At 38.6% G+C, this 24,453-nt stretch overlaps 1 protein-coding gene and 1 long non-coding RNA gene across 11 annotated transcripts in view; one reads left to right on the top strand and one right to left on the bottom strand.

Annotated features, from left to right (window-relative positions):
• LOC117400192 (receptor-type tyrosine-protein phosphatase mu-like) overlaps positions 1–24,453 on the bottom strand; it is a 290,059-nt gene that overhangs the window by 9,478 nt on the left and 256,128 nt on the right. For all 10 annotated transcript variants that reach the window (XM_033999725.3, XM_033999727.3, XM_059022031.1 and 7 more), the window contains 8 exons: positions 23,626–23,702; positions 17,577–17,613; positions 15,517–15,614; positions 6,448–6,564; positions 5,803–5,957; positions 5,399–5,534; positions 3,998–4,147; positions 3,572–3,745 (listed from right to left, as the gene is read on the bottom strand). In XM_033999725.3, the coding sequence (XP_033855616.3) occupies positions 3,572–3,745; positions 3,998–4,147; positions 5,399–5,534; positions 5,803–5,957; positions 6,448–6,564; positions 15,517–15,614; positions 17,577–17,613; positions 23,626–23,702 (944 nt within the window). The remainder of the gene's footprint in view (positions 1–3,571; positions 3,746–3,997; positions 4,148–5,398; positions 5,535–5,802; positions 5,958–6,447; positions 6,565–15,516; positions 15,615–17,576; positions 17,614–23,625; positions 23,703–24,453) is intronic.
• LOC131736821 (uncharacterized) overlaps positions 1–24,453 on the top strand; it is a 47,813-nt gene that overhangs the window by 21,780 nt on the left and 1,580 nt on the right. The window lies entirely within an intron of this gene.

The raw sequence follows: 24,453 nt of genomic DNA, 5'->3' as shown, positions 1-24,453 counted from the left end.
ATTCACTGTGCATGCTTAACTAAGTTTGCGTTTCAATAGTTAAACAAAAAACAATGACATAACAATTCAAATAAAAAAGTGAATGTGTGTTGCATTGTTTGGCTAAAATAGCAAATTGCTGTCAATTAATAAATCCGCACAGCAATAACACCCGTAGGAGTCATTTAAAAAAGTAATGCTTTATTTACATCATATCAAAATATGATCATTAAAAATATGAGTGCCCTGATGATCCAAACTGCCCCATCAAGTCACTGGAGAAATATATAATGAAATGTCTGAAGAATCCGCCAACTTTCTGTAGATCATATAGTCTTTGTCATCACAAATATATTGCAAATGTGGTGAATATTATATATTTTAACAGAAAACTAAATTAAATTAAATCTAATCTAATTTGTCTAGCTTTGCCTGGTGATAACGATCTATCTAACACTTTGAATACAGCAGGCACTCCTGAAACAAAGGCTAATCAAACCCGTCTCTTTGAGATTGAATTACCCAGTCTAATAGAGAAAGGTGGGTTTAACACACTAAAGCCTACAGTAAGGCAAAAGAAAGAGAAAATGAGCAGTAGTTTAAAAACAGCTTAAAGAAAACAACAAATTTGAAACAATTTAACATCATTATTGATTTCAAATCACTACAAGTACAAGAGGCAAGCATTTTATCCTTAAATCACCTAACAAGCAAAGCATAACGCAGGTAGAAAAAGCCTGAGTAAAATTAAACTGTTTGCAGTCTCTAACCAAAGTTGCAACCCAATTTCTTAGGGTAAAAATAACGGGAATTCACAATAAAATCAGTGTAACTGTTTTGTGTGATTTCCGAACGTATTTTTATTGCAAATTTTGATCATTTTGGTAATAAATACCACCTTTCTAAAAAGGGATTCCCAGTATTGAATCATTCACTCATATTTATGAACTTTGAACAGTATGGAATGTGGTCTATTTTTGGCTTGTTGCAATGTGTAATTTGTCATTTTCAAAGAGCGATATTGAAAATGGCTTTATACATTTATAATAGGACACGGCTATTGTTTTAAGAATATTACCTGTCTCCGATAGTACCCACATGTCTATTTTTATCCATGAACCTTACTAGATTCAACCAATGAGAGTGATAAAAATATTGGGTATACTCACAGGCCATTAGGAACAAATAAAATCTGTAACATAATGGCAAAAATGTGTTTTGTACACTATTTTAATAGAGAACATCTCACAGATAACAATCTGCTTGAATCTCTACAGTCTGACTTCTGGCTGCATCACAGTTCTGAAACTGCTCTGCTCCGGATTGTAAATTATCTCCTGCTTAATGCTGATGCTGATGCTCCCTCTGTGCTTGTCCTCCTTGACCTAACAGCCGCTTTTGACACCATAGATCATGGCATTCTTCTTGACCGCCTTCAGAAGTATGCTGGGATCTCTGGAACCTGTCTCTCCTGGATGTCCTCTTACCTATCCGGACGCATGCAGTCTGTTTTCTATGCTGGATGCAGTGGTGTCACAAACCCAGTCACTCAAGGGTCTGTTCTTAGGCCTCTTCTCTTCAACATCTACATGCTTCCTTTGGATCACCTCACCCGCCAACATAGCTTCACGTTTCACTCCTATGCAGATGACACCCAGCTCTACATAAAACTAGATCCTGGATGTCCCTATGCCATGGTCTGGCTCTCAGCTTGCATCCAAGACATCAAGGCCTGGATGTCTGCCAGTTTTCTTCAGCTCAACACAAACAAATCTGAACTTCTAGTAGGATTGAAAACTCAACTCAAGAATCTCAATATTGCTGCCTTGAACCTCGGAAACTTTCTGCTGCTGCCTTCCCCCACTGTATGAAGCCTTGGTGTACTTCTGGATAGTAACCTCTCCTTTAATGCCCAAATCTCCTCTGTAGTCAAAACCTCCTTTTACCACCTCCAAAACATCTCAAAGGTCCGTCCCTACCTTTCCCTCCCGGATGCAGAGATACTCTGTCATGCATTCATCTCTTCTCAACTCAACTCAACTCAACTCTGACTACTACAACTCTCTCTATGGTGGTCTTCCATCACGCGCCATACACCAATTGCAGCTGGTTCAAAATGCCGCTGCTAGGATCCTTACCAGATGTAAAAAATACGATCACATTACCTCCTGCCCGGCTGCACTAGCTACCTGTAAAGTTCAGGATCACTTTCAAAATTCTCCTGCTTGCCTACAAGGCCCTTTATCACACAGGTCCAGAGTATCTCTCAAACCTGCTGACCCGCTATGTCCCTGCACACAAGCTGAGGTCCTCTATCTCAGGCTTGCTTGTTATACTTATTATTATTATTTATTATTTATTTCTTAGCAGACACCCTTATCCAGGGCGACTTACAATTGTTACAAGATATCATGTTATTTTACATACAATTACATTATTTTTTACACATTATTTTTACATACAATTACCCATTTATACAGTTGGGTTTTTCCTGAAGCAATCTAGGTAAAGTACCTTGCTCAAGGGAACAGCAGCAATGTCGCCCACCTGGGATTGAACCCACAACCCTCCGGTCAAGAGTCCAGAGCCCTAACCACTACTCCACACTGCTGCCCACATGAGAAGCAAAAGTGCACCACACTCGGGGATCGCTCTTTTAGCTTTATGGCCCCCACTCTCTGGAACACTCTGCCAGCTTTAGTGCGTGTAGCTCCCACAATCGCTCGCTTCAAATCAACTCTCAAGACCCACGTGTTCTCTCTTGCTTTCAATGCTCTTTAAGCCTGATATCTGTGATTGGCTGTTGTCTAAATTGCTATTTCAGGCTTTTCACTCCACCTTATTCGTATGATTCTGTATGACACACACATCCACAATGTTTAGAATTCACATCCTAGCGTTGTATTTAATGTATTTGCATTGTTTTTTACTGTTTGTATTAAATGTACTATGCCTGTATTTAACGTATTATGCATTGTTCCTCACTATCTTGTAAAGCGCTTTGTGATGGTGGTCCACTATGAAAGGTGCTATATAAAATAAATATTGATAGATAGATAGATAGATAGATAGAAAATAAAAGCTGGGGGAAGCTTTTATACCAAGGCTGGAAAAAAACACACAGAAACAAAAATATAAGAGGTTTTCTAGAGGTGGTTTGCTGGTGTAACGATAACATAAAGAAACACCTATTAAGACAGCTGCTTCCAATTTACTATTACAATAGTGGTATAAATGTCAAGAACAAGCATTTTGTTCAGAATCAATAAGTTGAAAATGTGGATTTGATCCCTGTCCCACTCAACAGCTTTTTATTCACCAGGTTACAAAATGGAAAATCACTTTAAAAGATAATATAGACCCAGGTCATAGTCACAAAACAGCAACTGCAACCGACCCATAAAAAATTTAGGAAATTATTAAGCAACTAGAATGTTGAATTACAAGCATTGGCTAAAAATGTGTCAAGTGTTAATAATCTATAAGTCCTTCATTTAAAATCTATACGTACCACTCCTTGGAAAGTCACCATAGAACAAGTTGGAAAATAACACATGCACCACACATTTAAAAAAAAAAAATCAAAACTTACATCCATAAGTGCTGCATTAATGTAATTGCTGCTTTCTCCATCTATGGTGATGAGGAAGGGGAGACATCTGTCTGGGGGCAAGACATCCATACAGCGGTTCTTCTCATGGTTTCGGGGGAGAAGGGCTATGCTGCAGTCCTCCACTCGTAAAGTTGGGGTGACCATATTCAGTGTCTAAAGAAATCATTCACAGAGTCATTTACAGAGTCATTTATAGGCGTCACTTTTAAATACAGTACATGTCCCCAGCCAAAGATTCGTAATCTTTCATATGCATTTTTGCACACAGGTTGCTGGTACTTTAATCACTATAGATGGTGGTTAGTAATATAAGAATATGCCCCCTTACACTTATAAATAATATTTTATCTCTTACTTTAAAAATGTTGCACTGGTACAGCAAATGTAGAAATCCACTAAACTCACTCTGAATTCCTCTTTGATTTGGCTGGAGTTGGTCTGTGGGTCCAGCCTGTTCATCTCGTAGTAAACAGACCTGAGCTGAGAGGCTGGGATGGTGGTGTCTCCACAAAGGCAGGCTTCTAGAATGGCATCATGGATAAACACATACTGTTCCTGGAAGTAAGAAGCATAAACATGATAACTGGAATAGAAGCTGCTTATGGCACAGCTAGCCTTTGTGCACAACTTAAGTTTTACCCACAGATAGACTTAATGTGGTATGTAATCTTACATTACATTACAAAGTACTATACATATTTTAACAGAGAATGGGAACCGTAGTTAAAATATTTTATTTCAATTATCTTGCCAATGTATTGGGTATTGGTTGTTATGGACTAACAAGTTTTTTTTTTGTTTGTTTGTTTTTTTTTACCAAGAAGTGCAAAAAGGTAGAATAATAGCATTATCTCAATACATTTTATTTTCAGTTACAGGATAAAATAACCATTATACAAGTGATATTAAGGCATAAAGGTTACTTATTAAAATAAGTGTACATGGCTTAGCATTTCAGTGGCTTCTAAGCAATGACCTGCCTTCTCTTAAAGAGACATGGGGTTGACGCAAATTACTTACGACATGACATTTTCAGAAGATTTTTGCCTGTCACTTTCATGAAAACTATTCAGTATAGAGATCAGTGACTTTCAGGTAACGTGACCATGATGTCACCAAACTACCTTGAGCCTCACTGCAGTCATTCTTTTATTATTTTTTTTCAAACATGGCTTATCCTTGAAACCACCACAGTAAAGAAACTTATGATTAAATGTACCTCCTTTCAAAACATAATTTTCTCTTAATTCATACTGACTTCATTTTACCACCCACTGTACAGCACAATCCCCAGTTAATTCAGAGTCTGAGAACAGTGAATGGGACTTCATTTTCCATTATACCTTTCTGAATAAAGAGACATGGGCAATGAAGCAACAGGCTGACAAGATAAACTATTGCACCATTGTGAACTATACAGGCTTTTTTTTCATGGGGAAACTGAATGTACTGTAACCAAATTAGAAAACACTGTAGGGCTTCAGCACTTGCAAATTCTGCAAAACCTTTAAAAAAACTGGTTTCTGGCCAATGGCACATGTTTTTACACAATTCGTTTTTTGGCCCTGCCCTTTATCTATGTGTCCACTTTTCATCTGGTACCCTTTCCGAATACAAATCCTTCACATAACCAATGTAAAGAGACCTCTGGGAAAGCCATTTCTGAGCCAACAAAAATACCAATTATCTGGAGTATGAATCATATTTTTTTAAACACATATTTTATTTATATATATATAATATTGCTTAAATGCATGCACATTTTCCTTAACATGATCCTTTGTAATCATGTTAAGCTGGCATTACCTCTGTCTGGACCATGTTCACTCTCCGTGATCGAAGCTCTCGCACACAGTTGTAGATGTCCACCACTCCCTCTCTTTCTGCCATATCCAGCATGATATCAATGACAATAAAGCAGCCTGTCCGGCCTGCTCCGGCACTATGAACACAATACATATATAAAAACAATTAACTTACCCAAACTCAGGACTGCATACATATCAATGTATTACCATTATTATTTTAGGTATTTGTTTTTCATTAGTCAGAATAAAAAAAAAAAAAAAAAATCAGAACTAGAAAGTTCAAAATCTGATATGTATAGTAATAGATTAGTATAGTAATAGATTCTGGAAAGCAGTAGGCCACCTCCAAACCTTACAAGCTCTAAAATGTCAATGTAACTCTACTGTATCGAAGGCATGTACCTGCAGTGTACGACCATGGGACCTGCATTAGCTGGGCTCTTGGACTTGACTCTTCGTACAAACCCCAGCAGACCTGTGGCATGATAGGGGACACCATGGTCTGGCCAGCCCGTGAAGTGGAACCCTCTGATCTCTCTGATTTCATGGGCTCCTCTCTAATAAAACAAAACACAACACAATAGTTGTTATTGCAGATACAAGAATGCAGGAGCTGAATTTATTAATTTATTTCTGCCATAAAAGTGAGAGACATCACTCAAATTGAAGGAGGTGATGAATAGATTTTGCCAGACTTACTTCCAGCCATAGAATGGCGCTTTACCAGTACTAGTAACACAAAGAAAACTCACTAAAATCTTTGACCAGCGTTTTGCCTAGAAGTTAATCAATGTCTTAGTATTCTAGCACAGTATATTTATCATCTTCCAGAAATGGAGCGCATCTGTCTTTTTTATTACAGTTGAATTATTTCATAACTTAAGAAACATAGTGAATTGCATTTTCTAGTATAAATGGAGTAGTGTTTCTAGGCATAACATGTTTACCAGGGCTCGGGCAGGTACAACAGGCCCTTGAACAGCACTGCATTAACTCCTATCACAGTTGTACCCCAATAATAGTATCAGTACAGTAATGGGAGGTTACCTTTTCAACTGCAAACGTTCGTATGACATATTCAGACAGCAGCTCTGTTTCTATGAGAGTCACTTTCATATCTCGGTAGATCTCTGTATCATCAGGCCAGTATTTGAAGCACTTTACCTTTAAATAAAAGTAGATAAGAAGAGACATTAGGGTCATATTACAAAATATTAGTGTAAAGCGCCCTGGAATGCTTACACATGAAGGACGCTATATAAATTAAAATTGGTATGTTATGGTATGGTATAGCATGGCATGGTATTGTAAAATGCCTGCTGACGGATGAAGATTTGGTTTAAAGATGGTTGTGCAAATCTACAGTATACTGTATTTAAATTCTATAGTACAGCATTTTATAGTATTGTATATACGATTGTAAGTCGCCCTGGATAAGGGCGTCTGCTAAGAAATAAATAATAATAATATAATAATAATAATTGGCCAAAGTACCACAGTTTACAATACTATATAACATTATGGTGTTTTTACATAGGGTGTCTCCAAGTTGTGAAATTTATATTGATAATTTGCTATAGTTTATAGAATTAATACACTAAACACAATTCCTAATATATATATATATAAAAAAAATAATAATAATAATAAGTCATGTCAGTGTTTGTCTGAATTAGGGCATTTTTTCTGTGCAAAGACAGAGACCACTTTGTTCTCTCTCTGGTAATTTGTAACAATTGTAAAAGTTCTAACGTCATCACTAGTAATCCTAATGCTCACCCCCGGCTAACTTTCACCCCGTGATTTTTTGTTTAGGCTAATTCTCACCCCATAGTGAGAATTAGCCTAGGCTAAAATTCACAAGGTGAGCTAAAATTCACGGGGGTGAAAGTTAGCCGGGGGTAAGCATTCAGCATTCAGAGCGCAGGCGTCCAGGGAGTAATGTCTTCGGGATGTAGATAAATTAATGAACCAGGCACAACAGTAAGAATTCATATACATCAGTTTACTTTCATGTGTTTGATTTTATCAGGTTGGTGTTTTTATATATTAACTTATATTTTGTTTAAATAAGTAGCTGATCAGATTTGTAACCAATATGTGTGTCTAATGCATTGTACCGGTAGATAGCCGTTTTGAACGATGTAGGCAAATCATGTAAAGCTATTCTTGTAATATTTTTTTTTTGTTTAAAGTGACATCAGTAGCAATACATTGCATCTTGGTTGAAAATGCAAAAGACTTTGGACAGATTCTTTTAAATTTCAAGACCGCATGAATGTAGCGCAGTTTGCATCAATGGCCCCAAGATGAATTATTTGTTTTAACTATTTCAACAGACCTGTATACAGGTCTAGGAAAAACAACATAGCAGTAAACTGATCTAATATACTATGGGTATATTTATGCTGTTTTCATTTATTGTCCAGTATGGATACTGTTTATTTAATTATCCTAGGGTAGTATAACTGTTCTGAAAAATGATTATTAGAATGGACGTGATGTATAACAGTTTTACCCAAAGCTTCTGAGTATGTTTTATTGTTCTGAAGAGCCTACACACAATTGGTTTTAAATTAAGCTTCATCACTTAAAATCAGGCATCACCTCTTTTTTTTATTTTTTTTATTTTTTTTATTTAACTCCCAACACATAATTCAGTTGTAACTGGAAAGTTGAAGAAAAGTTTGTATGCAATTTTGCACAGTGAAAAATCTTATATACATTTTAAGACATGTGTTTTGTTTGTCCTTTCATTTTGGTTTAATAAGGTAATACTGTATAAAGAATTCACTAACAAATGCTGTCTTTTTATTTCTCGTGTGTACCTTGTGTGGCATAATTAGCATGTGTTGATTAAAGTTATTCTACATATAAAACACTCACAAGAACACAACACTATAAACAGGATCAGATACATAAGCAATGTATATATTTATATTACAGCTCAGTCATGATAATGACTTTAGAGATAACAACTGCTACAAGAGCAAAAATGAGGTCGCTCTGGGTTGTCAGAGGTTATTAAACCCACAATGTTCTCCTTGGCTCCACTCCCCACAACCTAAGCACCCCCTGGGATTTATTTCTGGAGCCGCCCCTGCTAGACAGTTATCTATGTATTTGATCTATCATTAAATAACAAAATGAAAGATCCTGGCAGCAAGTAACCTAAACAACTAAAGCTGAGTAAACAGTTTAACCACTTTAACCACTAATTATACTAACAATAAAATATCAAATTAAAAAAAAACAAAAAAAAAAACGTTAGGTTATTATCATAACCCTGGTTCCCTGAACTAGAAATGCAACCATTACCATATGGGTATTTACCTCCTAAAGACCTGGAACCTGAATATTGTATACCAAAGCTGCTCCGCTAGCCTGACACAGTCATGGCCCTCCCCCAAGGGCACAAAAGGGCCGCGCTTGCAGATCTCAGTGTCATTTTTCCTTCAAGCCTGCTGCAATCATGAAACTCACCTCTATGCCTGTGTTGTAAGGGTCGACTTGAAAACCGCCCTTCACACTGCACTTCCAAAACCAGGGTTTTGAAGATCCACAACATTCAGCCTGTAAATCCAAGTGAAGGTATGGGAAGTAGCCAACACCGCCACACTGCATATGTCCTTGACAGATGCACCCTGGAATAAAGCCCACGAAGTTTCCATGCCCCTGGTGGAATGGGCAGTGAGCTTTTCTGGAGGGGGCAAGTTGGCCAACGCATAGGCAGTCCTGACTGTGTCTGCTATCCATTTGGACAGCCGCTGCTTAGATAGGGCTTGACTACGGGCCTTTGCCCCACAGCAGACAAAAAACTGTTCAGACTGCCTCCAACTTTTCGTCCTGTCAACGTAGTACAGTAGGATCTGAACTGAGCAGAGTGTATGGGACTGTTGCCAAAATGGCTGCCAGATAGACCTTTAACGTGGAGGCAGATTTTCCCTTGTCAAAAAGGTTGTGCAAAAATTGCAAAACTACCATGGGAGAGACACCATGCCTGGAAAACACCCCACTTGTACCCATACTGGGAATGCGTGGATGGTGCTCTGCCATTCTGCAGAGAGTCAATGACCCTATTAGAAAGCCCCAGACTAATCAAATGCAGCCATTCAGGGGTCAGACCGAAAGCTGCCGGCTCGATCGGTTGTGATGCCATAAGGTCCCCCGTGCCTGACTGAGCAGGTCGCTGCACTTCGGCTGCAATTCTGCAAGGCCAGGTAAAGTGCCTGCAGCTCTACAAAATTGATGTGGCGACACTGCCAAGGGGGTTCCACACACCTTGCGCTGATCCCGGCCATTCCACACAGCACCCCAGCTCAGGCAGGACGCGTCCGTGGTAACGACCTCTCTTCTGGTGAAACTACCCAGCGCTACGCCTAGGGGTAGGTGGGCCGGCTGTTTCCACCAAGAGATTGATGAGACTGTCAATAGGAGGTTGCGGTTCAATGTGGGCTTAAAACCCTGCTGTTGAACCAGGCCTGCAGAGGGTGCATGCACAGGAGATCCAGTGGAAGGGTCTGGGAAGCTGCTGACATTAGGCCCAGAAGTCTCTGGAACGTCTCTACCTTTAGTGCTCTGCCGAGCTGAAAGAGCTCCAAGCAGGCGAGCATTCTCTACACTCTGCCATATGACAGAGTAGACAGCATGGCCCTGGAATCCAAGCACACTCCTAGATAGGAGGCTGTTTGGAAAGGCATTAGTTGACTCTTTGCATACGTTCCATGTGGGCATCTGCTAAAGATTGGGCACAAACTTGGAGAAGGCAGGTGAAGCTAGGGAGAGACGAAATGGCATGACAGAACTCGTACGCTGTTCCCAGAAAGGCGAACTGCATATACTTCCTGTGCGCTGGTTTTATGGGGATGTGGGAATAGGCGCTTTTGAGGTCCACAGTGGTGAACCAGTCGCCTGGCCTGATTGAGATGTCAACATTTTGAATCTCCTTCGGCTCAGATACAGGTTGACCTGTCTGAGGTTGAGGATCCCGCTTTGGCACTAGGAAGTACCTGGAGTAAAAATCTATCATGCGAATAGCCTGTTTTTGCAGCAGAGCTGCTACCTCCCAAGACACCACAGTGGCGTCTTGCGGGTCTGTGACTGGTATTGTAGTCACACCCGAAAGGGAGGGGGACCGTGCTTGAACTGCAGAGAATAACCAGTTTGAACGGTAGTAAGCACCCAGATGTCTGTGGTGCATTGACACCAGTACTCCAGATGGTTCCCTGAAAAGCGGCCCTGGGGAGCAAACTCCTAGGCCTTCTGCTCGTCCTGTGGCTTGGCCTGCAGCTTCTGTCTCTGTGCAGGGTGGCGGAACTTATTAAATCCTCCATGGTGAGCAGCCGTGGACTGGTCCCGAACATCACCTCTGGCAGCGGCGCAGCCGGCTGTGCCAGTCTTTGAGGCTGCTGGACCTTAGGGTGTCAGTTTGCCACTTGGGGTCACATGATTGAATAAACTCAACTTGTAAAAAAAAAAAAAAAAAAAAAAAAAAATGGACATGGTATGTCTTCTTCAATTACTATATTATACACTTAAATGTGTATTTTCAACTCTAAATTCATATTTTGATTACATTTGTGTTAATGTTGTTGAAGATGACAAATGTTGTTGAAGCTGACACCCTGGGATCCTTTAAGAAGCTGCTTGATGAGATTCTGGGATCAATATGCTACTAACAACCAAACGAGCAAGATGGGCCGAATGGCCTCCTCTCGTTTGTAAACTTTCTTATGTTCTTATTTTAACCAGTTTCAAAACGCTTGAGATGATGATATTTCTGAAATGGTCATTTTTTAAAAGGGAAAATAAAACAAAAACCATCAAAGTATGTTTACCGGAGTATTTATACTTCTAAATAATGCAGAAAGATTGTGCTTCACTTATTAGTATTCAATTTTACAACAAGTTCAAAACTGTAAAGTTCCCGAGCAGCACTGAGGAGCACTCTCCATAGAGGCAGAATCGCCAGACGCCTGCTTCGCCCACCCTGTAGATTCGCTGGCGCCGAGCGAGGTCCGCAACAATATGACATGCATTTTTACAGGGAAATCAGAGAATGAGCTGCAAGACAGACGCAAATATGCTTATGTTAATGCTTTGCAAAAAATTATAGTTTTACCTCGAGATGTTGGAGTCTCGATTAAGTTTGATATTTATGAAAATAACTTGTGAAAGTTAGTAAACTGAGTGCAAAGGCTGTTGCCAGTTATTCCGAAAAATACACGCATTTTAGCCTTACAGGGAATGCTGGTCAAAAGCAACAAGTTCTTATCTGAGCCAGGCTCTCTGATCAGGTCAGTATTGAAAGGAAAAGTGGCGTTGAGATCTGTGAGTGCAGTCCTTTTGTGCCCTCAGGGGCGGGCCGTGACTGCTTCACAGGCACGCAGAGCAGCTGTGGTATACAATATTCAGGTTAAGGGTTTTTTAGGAGGTTACATTTCGTACTTGAAAGGGAACCTACCCCATAATAATTTTTCAAATCTTAGATGACAAGAATTTTCTTTCTGCTCATCAGAAAATTTTTCATCCCAGTGGTAAATACAATTCTTGATTTCCTTAGCACTTTACCTCTGTCTCTAATAAAAAAATCTTTCTTAATTGACTTCTTGCTCCATTGCTTTCTTATTAGCTATCCATCTGCCCTGCTGTAAACTCCAACCTATTACAAAACCCCTTAACTTGTTTCTTAAAGTGAACTTAAATGAATCAATTAATTGCAATGTTCTACCAATTCTAAACCAAAATCAAGATATTTAATCTGTCTGTTATTTAGGGGTAACAAAATCCCTTAATTTAGAGTAAGGAGGTTATTTAGGGGTAATAATATCTTATTTTCACCCCTTGTGGAAGTCAGGATGTTTAGCCACTACTAACGACTATTCCTTATTTGTATTTTTACTGTATTTGTGTTTTTTGGGATTTTAGCAATTTATTTTTATCTCAAGATAAAATATGACATTGTTCTTCCCTTTAATTAATTTAAGTGTAGCATCTTGTATATGAAATACACGCAAACACTGACTACAAGGCTCCAAACCGTCCCTTATATTTTTCCGAGTTTATATTTTTGTTAGTCCTACCCTTTGAGCTTTCGATTGTACTTCTCTTTCCTGTGGTTTACTCATCTCGGTCATTTGCTGTTTTCTGCTGTTTGCTTATTTTGTTTTGCTTCCCTCTACTCTTTCTTTCTTTTGTCTGGCCTCTCTCTTTATTTGATAACACCAAACTGTAGAATTCAGATTATCCAACCAGTAGCAGATTATCCAAACAGCAGCAGCAACAAGTCAGCATTAACAGCCTGGATTCAATTAGTTCTAGGCAAGTATTACCTGTTGGTAACAAGCAAAAAAACAAACAAAAACAAAGCAATATAAATACATTCTTGACCCTTAAACACAAATCTACACCAAATTTCCCATGGGATATACAGACATAAATGCTGTTGTGCGCAGTAAGCACATCAACCTGAAATGGACTGAGGCAGGACTGCGCGTTGTTGCCTAATATTATTATCAGTGTAACTGTCCTCTCTGTCATTTACCTCCCCGCCCCAGACCAGCAAGGGTATCAGTATTCTGGATATGAAACAGGATATATCCATTCCGCATTGAGGTTTATAACCAAGCTGGGTTATTCATTTCATCATTGTGATTTACACAGATTGGCTGGTCTGACTTCTTTATCTTCGCAAAGATTGAAACACTGGTTCATAATTGTTTATAAGGGTAGCCTCTTGAAAAGAGATTTTAATCTCAACAGGAATTTCCTGGTTAAATACATCAAATATGATGCCCAGTCCTAGACAGCTAACACAGAGCAAATGGCTGCAGAGACAATCATAGCAACATGTCCATTTATGTGTTGGTAACTTCAGCACTACTCGTTCTAGACAGGTGTCTGTCCTTCCAGACATCTGTCTAGAACGCCACACCTAATCCCTTTAATTAATAGAGACATACATCTAATATAAATAACCAAATCCCGCTGTAATGTAGTAGCATTTTTCCAGATTAGAGTAAGTAGCTTCAAATTACATTTTTTTCTACAATATTATGAGTGGCTCATTTAAATTTAATCAAACATTGTTTTGTTTTTCGGTATTTGTAATCTGTTAAGGAGCTTTTACCAGGTTTCAAGAGCTGCTCATCAGTTCTGTTTTACTGGCATAAATATATTTAATGTAGGCTAGATCAATTAAAGTATATTGGTAAGTGTCAGCACAATCTAGTGCACAGTTATATATTTCCAGTGATACAAAATGAAAGTTGACCAAAGTTACGTATGTCTATAGCAGGCAGCAAGAACAGAATAGCAGCTCTTGGACTCAGGTAACAGAAACTTCTCTCAGACTTAATTCACAATATTTGAGTAATAAGAATAAGAAATATATTAAGATGTTTTGATTTGAAGTTGCTTCAACCAAAAAGTAACATAGTCAAGTGCACAAATGTTTCTGTTAATGCTTTATCAGAGTTAAAACTGTGATGGTGTGGCTGATTTTAAAATTAGACAATGAATCCCTTGTTAGTTCACTTCGACAGTACTCGTATCTTGGAAATGCCACATACTGCACATCATCTCCCCATTAAACCTCTCTTTCCACTGAGGCTAAAGCATGGAATTGGTATGAAGGATTCCATTAACTTTTCTAAGAACCTGCCTTTAAAAGCAACAAAAAAGGGTTGCATCCATAATTCTCATCATGCTCCAGAGTTTTTCTAAAATGCAGTACATCAGTCACATATTTGTTACAACACTCCATGCATTGATTCTGTGCTGAAACTGATATTTCTACATCAGTGGTGTTCAGACTTAGATGATAACATTTAAAGTTGTAGGTAAAACCGCTGGAAATTGATTTGTTTTTCGTCAGATAGTTTAACATATGATTTCTTTTTATAACTTGAGGTATCAAAATAAAGTACTTTACTGACCAGTTCTCGATTTAATACAGTAAAATCAAAGTAAGGATTTAGCATTTGTATGTCAGGTGTCCATGATAACAACAACCACCCATAATACTGCTCTCTGAACCTGCAATATTCGTGTCTCAAAACACACCATCTGAGAAGCAGCTGAAAGCTCTGAATGCATTTCAAATACAGTCCTCCTGCTTGGGGCAATATACAAAGTCATTTTTCCGAAGAGATTGCCTCATTAAGATTTTTATTAAACAGTAGCATTCTAAAAAGATTTTTGAAAACACAAAACAAGAACTTAACTAAATGTGTTTAGAAATCATTAGGTACAAATTAGCGGGGGTAAAAGTCCCTACATGGGAATTCACCAGGTTTCACACTAGAATGGCTGACAGATGGATGGGTGTAATAATACAGAGTTTTAAATCCCCACATAAACAGTGTTAATGTGGCTTTGCAATAGGCTGAGTTATGTCATCTCAAGTGGATTCATAAAAGGCACAGAGCAGTTCAAACAGCCCTTGCTGGGTGCTGACATGCCAGGTGTGGATGGGCAGTTTGGGCCAGGAGAGACAGGCATGCGGCACAAAGCTGTCTCAGCTTTGGATTAAAGGAAGTACTGTTTAGATAGTGACAGGTGGTGTTTAGACGAAGGACACACCGTACTAGTACCGTCTAGAGACTTTCCTGTCATTGGTAGCAGGTGTATCTGCTTAGGCACCTATCAGTTCCAATCAAAACTACTTAACTAAAATGGTATTAAAAGCAATGCAAACGTTTGCCATTATTCAAAAAGTTTATGCTATTGTTTTTGTTTTTTTGCCTGGAGATGCAGGAATAATGAAGTAATTAAGTTGTTGTTATCACACAATAAACCTTACTATTCATATATTTGTAAAGTTCTAATTATTTTTATTCTAAAATTAATGTATGAAAAAGTTTCACAACTACTGTACCAGATTATACTGTGGACAAATATGTGCTCATGTTGTTAGTATTATCAATAGCAATAAGGCTTATCACGTCAGTGTGCAACTTGTACACACATGTTAACATTTTGGGTAATGTACTTTTCCCAGAATGTTTACTCAAAAACAAAATTACAGCACACAAAACTGTGTAAATGATTTAACCCACACAGCACTAAACAACAGTAAACACTAATTTCCCCTCTGTGGTTTATATACTCACTTACCCGTCCCACTTCCACAAGATTCGTCACCATGACGATACTGGCTGTATTTTCCTGCCACACCATTCTCCAGAAATCATACACTGTTTCCTGCATTGGCCCTGGGATGTCAAAAGAAAAAGAAGACTTACATATATCCTTCCTGGCCCAGTAAGAATGATCACCAGTCATTTTTCAAGAAAACATGTACACTATGTTTCAATTTACTTATGATGACAGCCTTTGAAGGGAATTAAATTATGGATTTAATGAAATCAAAGTAGATATAATTAACAGGGGAAAATAAAAATTAATTATGACAAACTAGTCTGAAGAAAGAGTAGGCTTCAAATCCCAGCGCTTTCTTGAGTTGTTCTGCACATTACCGACACAGATCCTACAAATCACACCCAGCAACTACTCAACAGTGATTGTAGCTGCTAGCGTTGCCACACAATGACATTTTATTATTAAGAATGCTGAATTCTGATATCCTGATAAAATAATGTATTGTCTATTAGCAGCACCAGCGAGCATTTTTATCATTAATGGATGCAATTTTCTGATCAGGGAAATGCTGAATTCACAGGTATACGATACAGAGTAATCAAAATTCTTACAAAAAGGGCCAGTAAGTTGCAATTGAGGCATCTAATTAAAGTCATACTGGTAAGTAGTTTTCTTGGCTAAATAAATGTAATATAACTCTCAGTAAATACGTGACACACAATACAAGTGACTAAGGAAATTCAGTAACTTCTTAGTTTCCCATTTTATTAAAATACATTTTAGCAGTATTCAAAAAAGGGTTTGTTTTTTATACCTTTTTGTGACACTGAATTTTGGTGGGAAAAGAGAAAGCATATATCTTATTTATTTATCAAATGATTGTGATGTAATTTTACTACCCTGTTCAATAGTAGTAGTTCATTATGATCTATTAGGAAATAAAGTAAGCACACCACGACTCAATGTTACACAAAGAAGCTGAACCACGTGACATGGTAAGTGAATGGTAGTGCCGTATATAAGTCGTTGAGCGGTTAAATTTATTAAATATTCCTAATAGATGCTGTTCTATTAATAATTTCACGTGACTCGTTGGACATTTGATTCCTGTTATCAAGGGTATCAGTTCTGGGATACATTTGTATGACTCCACAGTACTTAACTTATAAAAATCTCTTGGTGGAGACTACCTGTTGTCAGAGATCTTTCAAAGGTTACTTAGCATTGCTAGGTTCTGGTGCAGATACCGAGGTACCTTTTACAATCACTAGAAGCACAAACTTGTGTTTTGAAAAGGAGGTGCATAACATGGTTTAACATTGGCAGAGGATCCCTGGTGTTTGATTTGTTTGTGATATCATTTAAATGATGTCTATGCATAGATGTACAAATGGAAGGACTGACTGATCCCAACCAAAGCCTGCAGCCCTTCTTTCTTTGATCTACGAGCTTGTTAATGATTTTTTATTCTGCTGCAAACCATCTCTTTGAAACTCGGAATCTAATTGCAAACCACTCTGGATTCTGAAAAATGTAAGGGATGCCATCTTGACTTAGTGAACCACTAGTGCAGGCGATGTTTAAAGTGAATATGCATACTTTCCAAGACACTTTCGCAACTGTCATATTTGATTTGTACAGACCTCTGAAAAAAACCATTAGGGTTAGACATTAGTTTACAACACTCCCTGTTGCTATGCTAGCTATACAGCCCATCAGTAGAGGATTTAAAAGTTGGCATAGTGGGGCAATGGCAACGCTCTAATAAACAGGTAATTATGAAATTCCTAGCTCTACTAGATTGCAAGTCTATTACAAACTGATTACATTTGCCTCTTTTTAACTGCATACAATTACCTTTGCACATCTCCTAATGTGTGAAGGAGCTCAGTAAGAATTTCAGAACAATTACCTATCAATCAGACTTATCCTGGAGGAATTCCGAACTGTGTCTCAAACAACATCTGTCAGCAATATTAACCAGTTAACATAAACTATGGCCATGCGCACTGCTAATCCATGTAATAAATTTATGCAAACAGATCAGTAAAGATAGCAATATTACCAAGCCCTACCTTGTGTTGAAATGTAATGATTTGGTCTGTGATAGCCCTGTAAGAAAAAAAAGCATTATTATTCATTAAATATTACACATGCATTCTTCCATTATATATACTTTATGTATGCTTAGTTTAGTAGAAAAGAACACATATAAGAGTGATTGCAATAAACTGAACCTGGGTACTATGAGGCTAAATGATATAGTTAAATAGCATAAAAAGAATGAACTCACAAGACAGGTGTGGCGGGGTGAAAGCTCTGCCAAAGCACGGGTGTGTGTGTGTGTATGTGGGGGGAATATTGTGTGGCAGGGAGGGAGATAAAATCATCCCTGCAAAAACACATGGGAATGTGGCTGGAGCCAGGAATTGAATAAGTGATTAAATGAGTTTTGTAGTACGTGAGTTTTTGTATAGCCTGTTATTTTGGCCCGTGTGCCGTTTTGTTTGTTAATGTTTTTTGTGTAGTGTTTGTTTTACTGTTCTACAATTAAAATGTGCATTAGTGCTTTGAAACTGCAAGCTTTCTGTGTCTGAGTCTCTCTTCCGTGCCAATATTATCTGGGCCGTGACTCTACCATGTCACAGTTGGTGTAGGCGGGCTAGCGCCCCTAGAGGCTCAGACCAGGAACTGCAGGCTCAAAAGAAAGAAAAAAAGATAATAGAAATAAGGAATAAGAAGGAAAGCCTGAAAGAACAGCAGCACCAGTTAAGGGAAGGAGGGGCTCCGTTTCACCTGTGTGGAGTATAGGCACCTCCCGGACGTGTGCCCCTATGAAGACCCCCTCTTTGTGGAGGCCTTCTTTCGGCGTGAGGTGGTCATGTGAGGAATAGCTCTGCCTGAAGGCCTTGCAGCCGCTGAAGACGGAACTGGACACCGCCCTCACCTGCCTTGATGACCAAGGTTGGTGCCTTGCCTGTGCAAAGCCCTGGTACTATATCATGTGCTGACCTTTTCAGGGTGAAAGGGAGTTGCCACCTGCCCCAAAGAGGAAGGTAAGGAGCGGCCAGAGAAGGCGAAGCTGCCTGCCTGCCCAAAGGCCAGAGAAGGAGGAGTTGCCTGCCCAAAGGCCAAAGAAGGAGGTTGCGTGCCCAAGTGCCAGAAAGGGAGGAGCTGCCGTCCTGCATGCAAGAAATGAAGGAGCTGCCGTCCTGCGTGCCGAAAGGTTGCCAGCGCCACTGCCACGTCCAGAGAGCCAAGCCCCGCTGTCTCCAGCGCTGCGAGGAGAAGCCCTGCTGCCTCCAGCGCTGCCAGGAGAAGCCCTGTTGTCTCCAGCGCCGTGGGGAGAAGCCCCGCTGTCTCCAGCACTGCGGGGAGAAGCCCCACTGTCTCCAGCGCCACGGGGAGAAGCCCTGCTGTCTTCAGTGCCAGCTTTGCCCCAGCCGGAGTGCTCAGCACCGCTGTCAGCATGTCTGGAGGAGACAGCATTTCCGCTGCCAGCATTGCCAGTGCTGGCTATAGGTCCGGAGGAGCCAGCATTGCTGCTGACAGCGTTGCCACTGACAGCATTGCCATTGCCAGAGTGCCCTGCACCACTGTCAGCCTTTCTGCTGCCAGCGTTGCCACTACTGGAGTGCCCCGCGCTACTGCCAGTGTTGCCACTGCTGGCTGCAGGTCTGGAGGAAGCTGCTGCTGGATTGCCCCGCACAGCGGATGGCATTGCCACTGCCAGTGTTTTCACGAGCAGTATTTCTGCTGCCAGAGTGGCCCGCACAGCTGTCAGCATTGCTGTTGCCTGCATTGCCCTTAGCAGCATTTTTGCTGCAGGAATGCCTTGCACCGCTCTCAGCGGTGAGGACACCCCGGCAGAAGAAGAAGGAGGTGAGGAGACCTCCACCACAGCCCCGATCACCAACCCACGTAGGGAAAGACAGACATGGAGGAAGGGGGTTGTGTTTTAGGGGGGGAGGTGGCCATAAGTGCTGCGCAAATAAGAGGAGGTGTGTGGCAGTGTGACTGGGTGAAACTCTGCCGAAGCACAGGTGTGTGTCAGGAATTGAATAAATAATTAAATTATTATTTAAGGCTCCAGACACAGGTGTATAAATAGGGTGATCATGGGTGTTAAGAGAAGTTAGAGTTTTTGGAATTTTATAATTAAAATGTGCATTAGCGCTTTGAAACTATAAGCTTTCTGTGTCCGTGTCTCTCTTCCGTGCCAATAACATCCGGGCCGTGACGCTACCCTCTCACAACAGGATATAATTCATAACTCCCAAGCAGGGAAGTTGCAGTTCTGCATTTTGTCGTACTACATTGCTTATTATGCGTTTGTGCATTTATATGGATGGCATTTTTTTTTCTGCTATTCTGTAATAGTTCTGGTCTATAAGTATAAGTATGTTATTCATATCCAAACTGTATATAAAAAAAAAAAAAGTTTTATCTGCATGTGTGGTATATATAATACTTATGAGAATTAATTGCAGACAAATGAATCATTAAGAATTCATGCAATTCCCATCCGTACATCTAAACAACAGATTTCTTCCTCTTCGACCATTTCATTTTACACAACTGTAATTAATGGTTCTAAATAAAAAAAAGCCCTCAGCATTCTCAAGCTATTCAATTCCATTCGATTTTTAATTATTTCTTTATCTGGCTTGTTCACATATGGATTTGTGTATAGTATCCTGTATTATGTAAAAATGTGTGACAATTTGACAAACAGAAATCACAATAATTCTATCTCCATGCGCATATTTTTTTTTTTTAGAACTCTCCAAACATAAGCCATTTATTTATTTATTTCAGTGGAAGCAAACGCTGCACCATATGTTCAACAGACAACATGTTCTGACCAAGGAATTGGTTACATGTATTATTCACTGCTACTTTTAATTTGAAAAGATGCGGTGTATTCAGTATAGCCAAAAGGGTTTTGTTTTACTGTAGTACAATTAAAAGCTTGGCTAAGCACAGATGTACACACAGATGGACTGACTGACAAATATCCATTCCCAGTCAATGCCTAGTGTCTGTTTTGTTTATTTGATATACAGGTTACTTTTACTGTAGTTTATTTTCTTTTACTTCCTGAAGGCTCACTTTAAAACTTACTGAACGTTCACTGCAGTGTAAGTCCATCATCTACTTGTTTACCATTTCAACCTTTCTTCCTATACATTTTTTTACTTAATCTGAGAGCGCAAATCTTTTTTATTAATATATATTTTTTTATATCAGGGGATTTCATTTAATGTTTTTTTCATAAAGTAGACAAATGTTTTGGCTAGTGCCTTCTTCACATACCAATTTGTCTTTATTGAGTGGTTTTTAATGTTGCAGATACAAAAAATATGTTTTAGAATATTGTTACATCAAGTTTGATTTTTTTAAACACCTCTAATCCCACCTCTGGGGGCCATTTGGATGTAGTATAAAAATAAACTGGAAACGTTTATTAAGTACTGTACTTTTGATGGCATACTTAACAACAAAGGTATATGTTGACACACTGAATTGAGAACCTTTTAGAAAACACCAACACATTTATCTTGCTGATGGTATTGTTAACTTGTACAGTGACAGTTTTTTTTTTCTTTCATAAAAGCATGAGATTAATAAAAGAATTTGAAGAATTTATTAAAATTCAGTCCCAGAGGTTTCTGGGCTGTTAAGGCACGGTGTGTTCATTCTGTGACAAGTACAAACTTCTAGGAATATAATGAATAATAATCAATTATCTTTATCATTACACATTCACAGGATGTACCCTGCATCCCTTGCAATTTAAGGCTCGTGTTAGACATTTAACAGTTGCAGGTATCTCAGTCCTATTATTAGGACTATTCTGGTTTTAGCTTTTTATGAACCTTAAGTTACATTCATTAAATTTACAGTGAGCCTGGTTTCAATGCAAGTGCCTCCTAGGTTATCCTCTGGTGTATTTGATTTTGTATTAGATTAAAAAGATAGTGAAATAGCAGTCTGATGTTAATTGTATGTACGGTATATTGTGTTGTACTTAATATACAGCAGAAAGGCATATTGAGAGAGGGACAAATACATATTATTTTGTTTATCATCAGAGGAGATTAGAAATGGCAAACCAGTGTTCTTGTCTTGCTGCATTCTTTAAAAAGCAGCATAGAATGCATATATCCTTGCTTAATAATGTCCTGTCTTTTTAGAAAACTGCAGTAATGTAACATGTAACCCCCCCCCCCTCCTGTAAGCATAATTAAGGGTCTGCCTTTGTTATCAACTGTCCCACCTGCATTGTAAATTCACACACTACTTTGAAGACAATTGTAAAGTGAAGCAATGACAAGTGATTGCAAATCATGGCATTAGTATTATAACAGCTTTGCACCCATTAATATGCACACAGCTTGCTGGCGAAAGTGGCAACATGCCAGGCTGTTGACAGAAAATTAAAATAACATTTACTTTGTCAGCATAAGCAGTGAAAGGCAGAGAATCCGCCTAACACTTCACAGAAAGCTTCCCCACACTGCAGCTTTAGCCATCTCAGAATTACCACCAGTGAGTCAGAGGATCTTCACTGTGACAAAAATAACACGTATCTAATACATGATGTTGTGCCTGTATGCATGTGTGTTTTTGCACTGCCCATATTTATGTATGTCTTGAGATAGCACATTCGGAAAGAAAAAGAAAAACTAGATGAAGTATGGTTCTGCATTACTATGAGGTGGGTTTTTTGTTGCATCAGTGGCTAGAAAACACGATTTCCCACACCTCTGTGGACTGCTGTAAGATTTATGATACATTTATTGCAACCCCTTGGGAGTTAAACAGACAGTTTGTCCCTCATGGCTATGTCTTAATTTATCCCCAGGTAGTTTTGGGGCTTTTCATTTGCATTTGAGAAAGAATAAAATAAATTAAAAAAAATAGTAGGCCTTCAAAACCCCCATTTATGCATCCTTAAAAAACAACCATATTAACACAAAGTACAGATAAGTAATGTAACTGCTCTATGGTGTATTCTAGCATTATTAAAACTAGACTGGGACAAATTAGCATTAGACATTGATGCTAGATTATTAATTGTAACAATCTTATGACACTACTGAACAGACTACAAATCACCCCCTATAAACAGTGTTAGGAATAAGACTCTTATTGCATAGCAGTTTGATCCATTCCTGGTTTTACTATGTTAAATAAGACACACCTGAGCTTGTTACCTATACACTGTCGCTAATCAAACTCACATTAACACCTGGAATGGTTGAAACTGCTATTCAATAGGAGTTGTTTCCATCTCTGATAAATATATTTAAAATCGAGAAGAAACCACTTCAGTTAGTTTTAAGGAGTTAAATACACTTTGAGGCTAAGTCACCCTAATCTCAGGGCAGCAGTGTGGAGTAGTGGTTAGGGCTCTGGACTCCTGACCGGAGGGTTGTGGGTTCAATCCCCAGTGGGGGACACTGCTGTTGTACCCTTGAGCAAGGTACTTTACCTAGATTGCTCCAGTAAAAACCCAACTGTATAAATGGGTAATTGTATGTAAAATAATGTGAATCTGTATAATGTGAAATAATGTAAAAATGTGATATCTTGTAACAATTGTAAGTCGCCCTGGATAAGGGCGTCTGCTAAGAAATAAATAATAATAATAATAATAATAATCTCGACTACATGAGTGCTTGTCTTTGTGACTTTTTGTTTTTGTAAATATGTAATGTGTACTGGACAGCATGTTGGTAGTATATATGTGCCATATCTTAATTAATACTTCGACAACCCATGACTATTCACATAATATATGTGTTTCATTTTAACTATAGGTTTGTATTAAAAAAAAAAATGCATTGCAGCCTTTTGCATTTCCCATCCTGATAATGGGTTATGAATAAGGCCCTAGATTCCTGCTTGTCGTATTGTGTGCAGTCTCCACTATTTATATATCTTGTATTAATCTTGCAATTAAACCCTGTTGCACCAAGAAAGGACGTTCCTACATACAGGAAATGTATTAAATACTTTTAAATGTATATGGGCCATCAGCACATTAATTTACACCTCCCCAAACAGTATTCATGTAAAATATTGACTTTTAAGTCAGAAGATTGCTGGTATACTTACATCAATAAAACTTGCATTAATGTAATCTGAATTTTGCTCTCCCTCGAGGGGCAGGAGCCGGACACGAGAATGATCATCTGAAACAAAATCAAAACAAGCACTAAATTAAAAAAAAGGTTACAGAGGCTTGGTAGCTACAAAACAATATTTCAGTTTATTTGCTGGGGATTTGGAAATATACCATCATGAAAACCTGGGCCTACCTGTGTTCCATTTACTATGTTATGTAGTCTTTGGACAATAATATGCTTTTGAATCAATATATTTTTTTCATATGTAGAATTGTTCTATTAGACAAACTGTAGTTAAAGTATAAATAAATAAATAAATACAAATAACAGCAGTATATCGATGTTTCCTGAACATAACATTTTACATAATTTAAATAAACTAAAAGTTAAAGTATTGTGAATAAGTCTTATTACAAAGTTTGGATGGCCAAGGAAGCAAGGAGCTGCATGTTCACCAACTCATGAACACTCAGTGCTATAGGGATCTGTGTGACAGAATCAATTTTGTATTATTACATTAAAAACAAAATGATAAGAATAACTGGAAAAATACAGCAAGTTTTCAATAGCTCGGAATTCTGTTTCACACTGTGAAAGGTATTGTACATTAATTTCCTATCCAGTTCACAACTGTATTGTCATATAACCAATTATTTTTTTGTATATGAAATACACATTAGTGCTATATTGGTAACACAAAAAATGTATGTGCACCAATTATAGTATTTGTGGTGTGGCCAAGTTGTTGAAGATGATGACTGTTATCTAGGGTTTTGCATCCGATTTGCTATACAAGAAACGATTCCTTTATGAACCT

This window comes from Acipenser ruthenus, chromosome 4, assembly GCF_902713425.1.
Source record: "Acipenser ruthenus chromosome 4, fAciRut3.2 maternal haplotype, whole genome shotgun sequence".
NCBI classification, from domain to species: domain Eukaryota; kingdom Metazoa; phylum Chordata; class Actinopteri; order Acipenseriformes; family Acipenseridae; genus Acipenser; species Acipenser ruthenus.
Note: the sequence above shows the minus strand (reverse complement) of the source record. Positions and strands in the feature narration are given on the sequence as shown.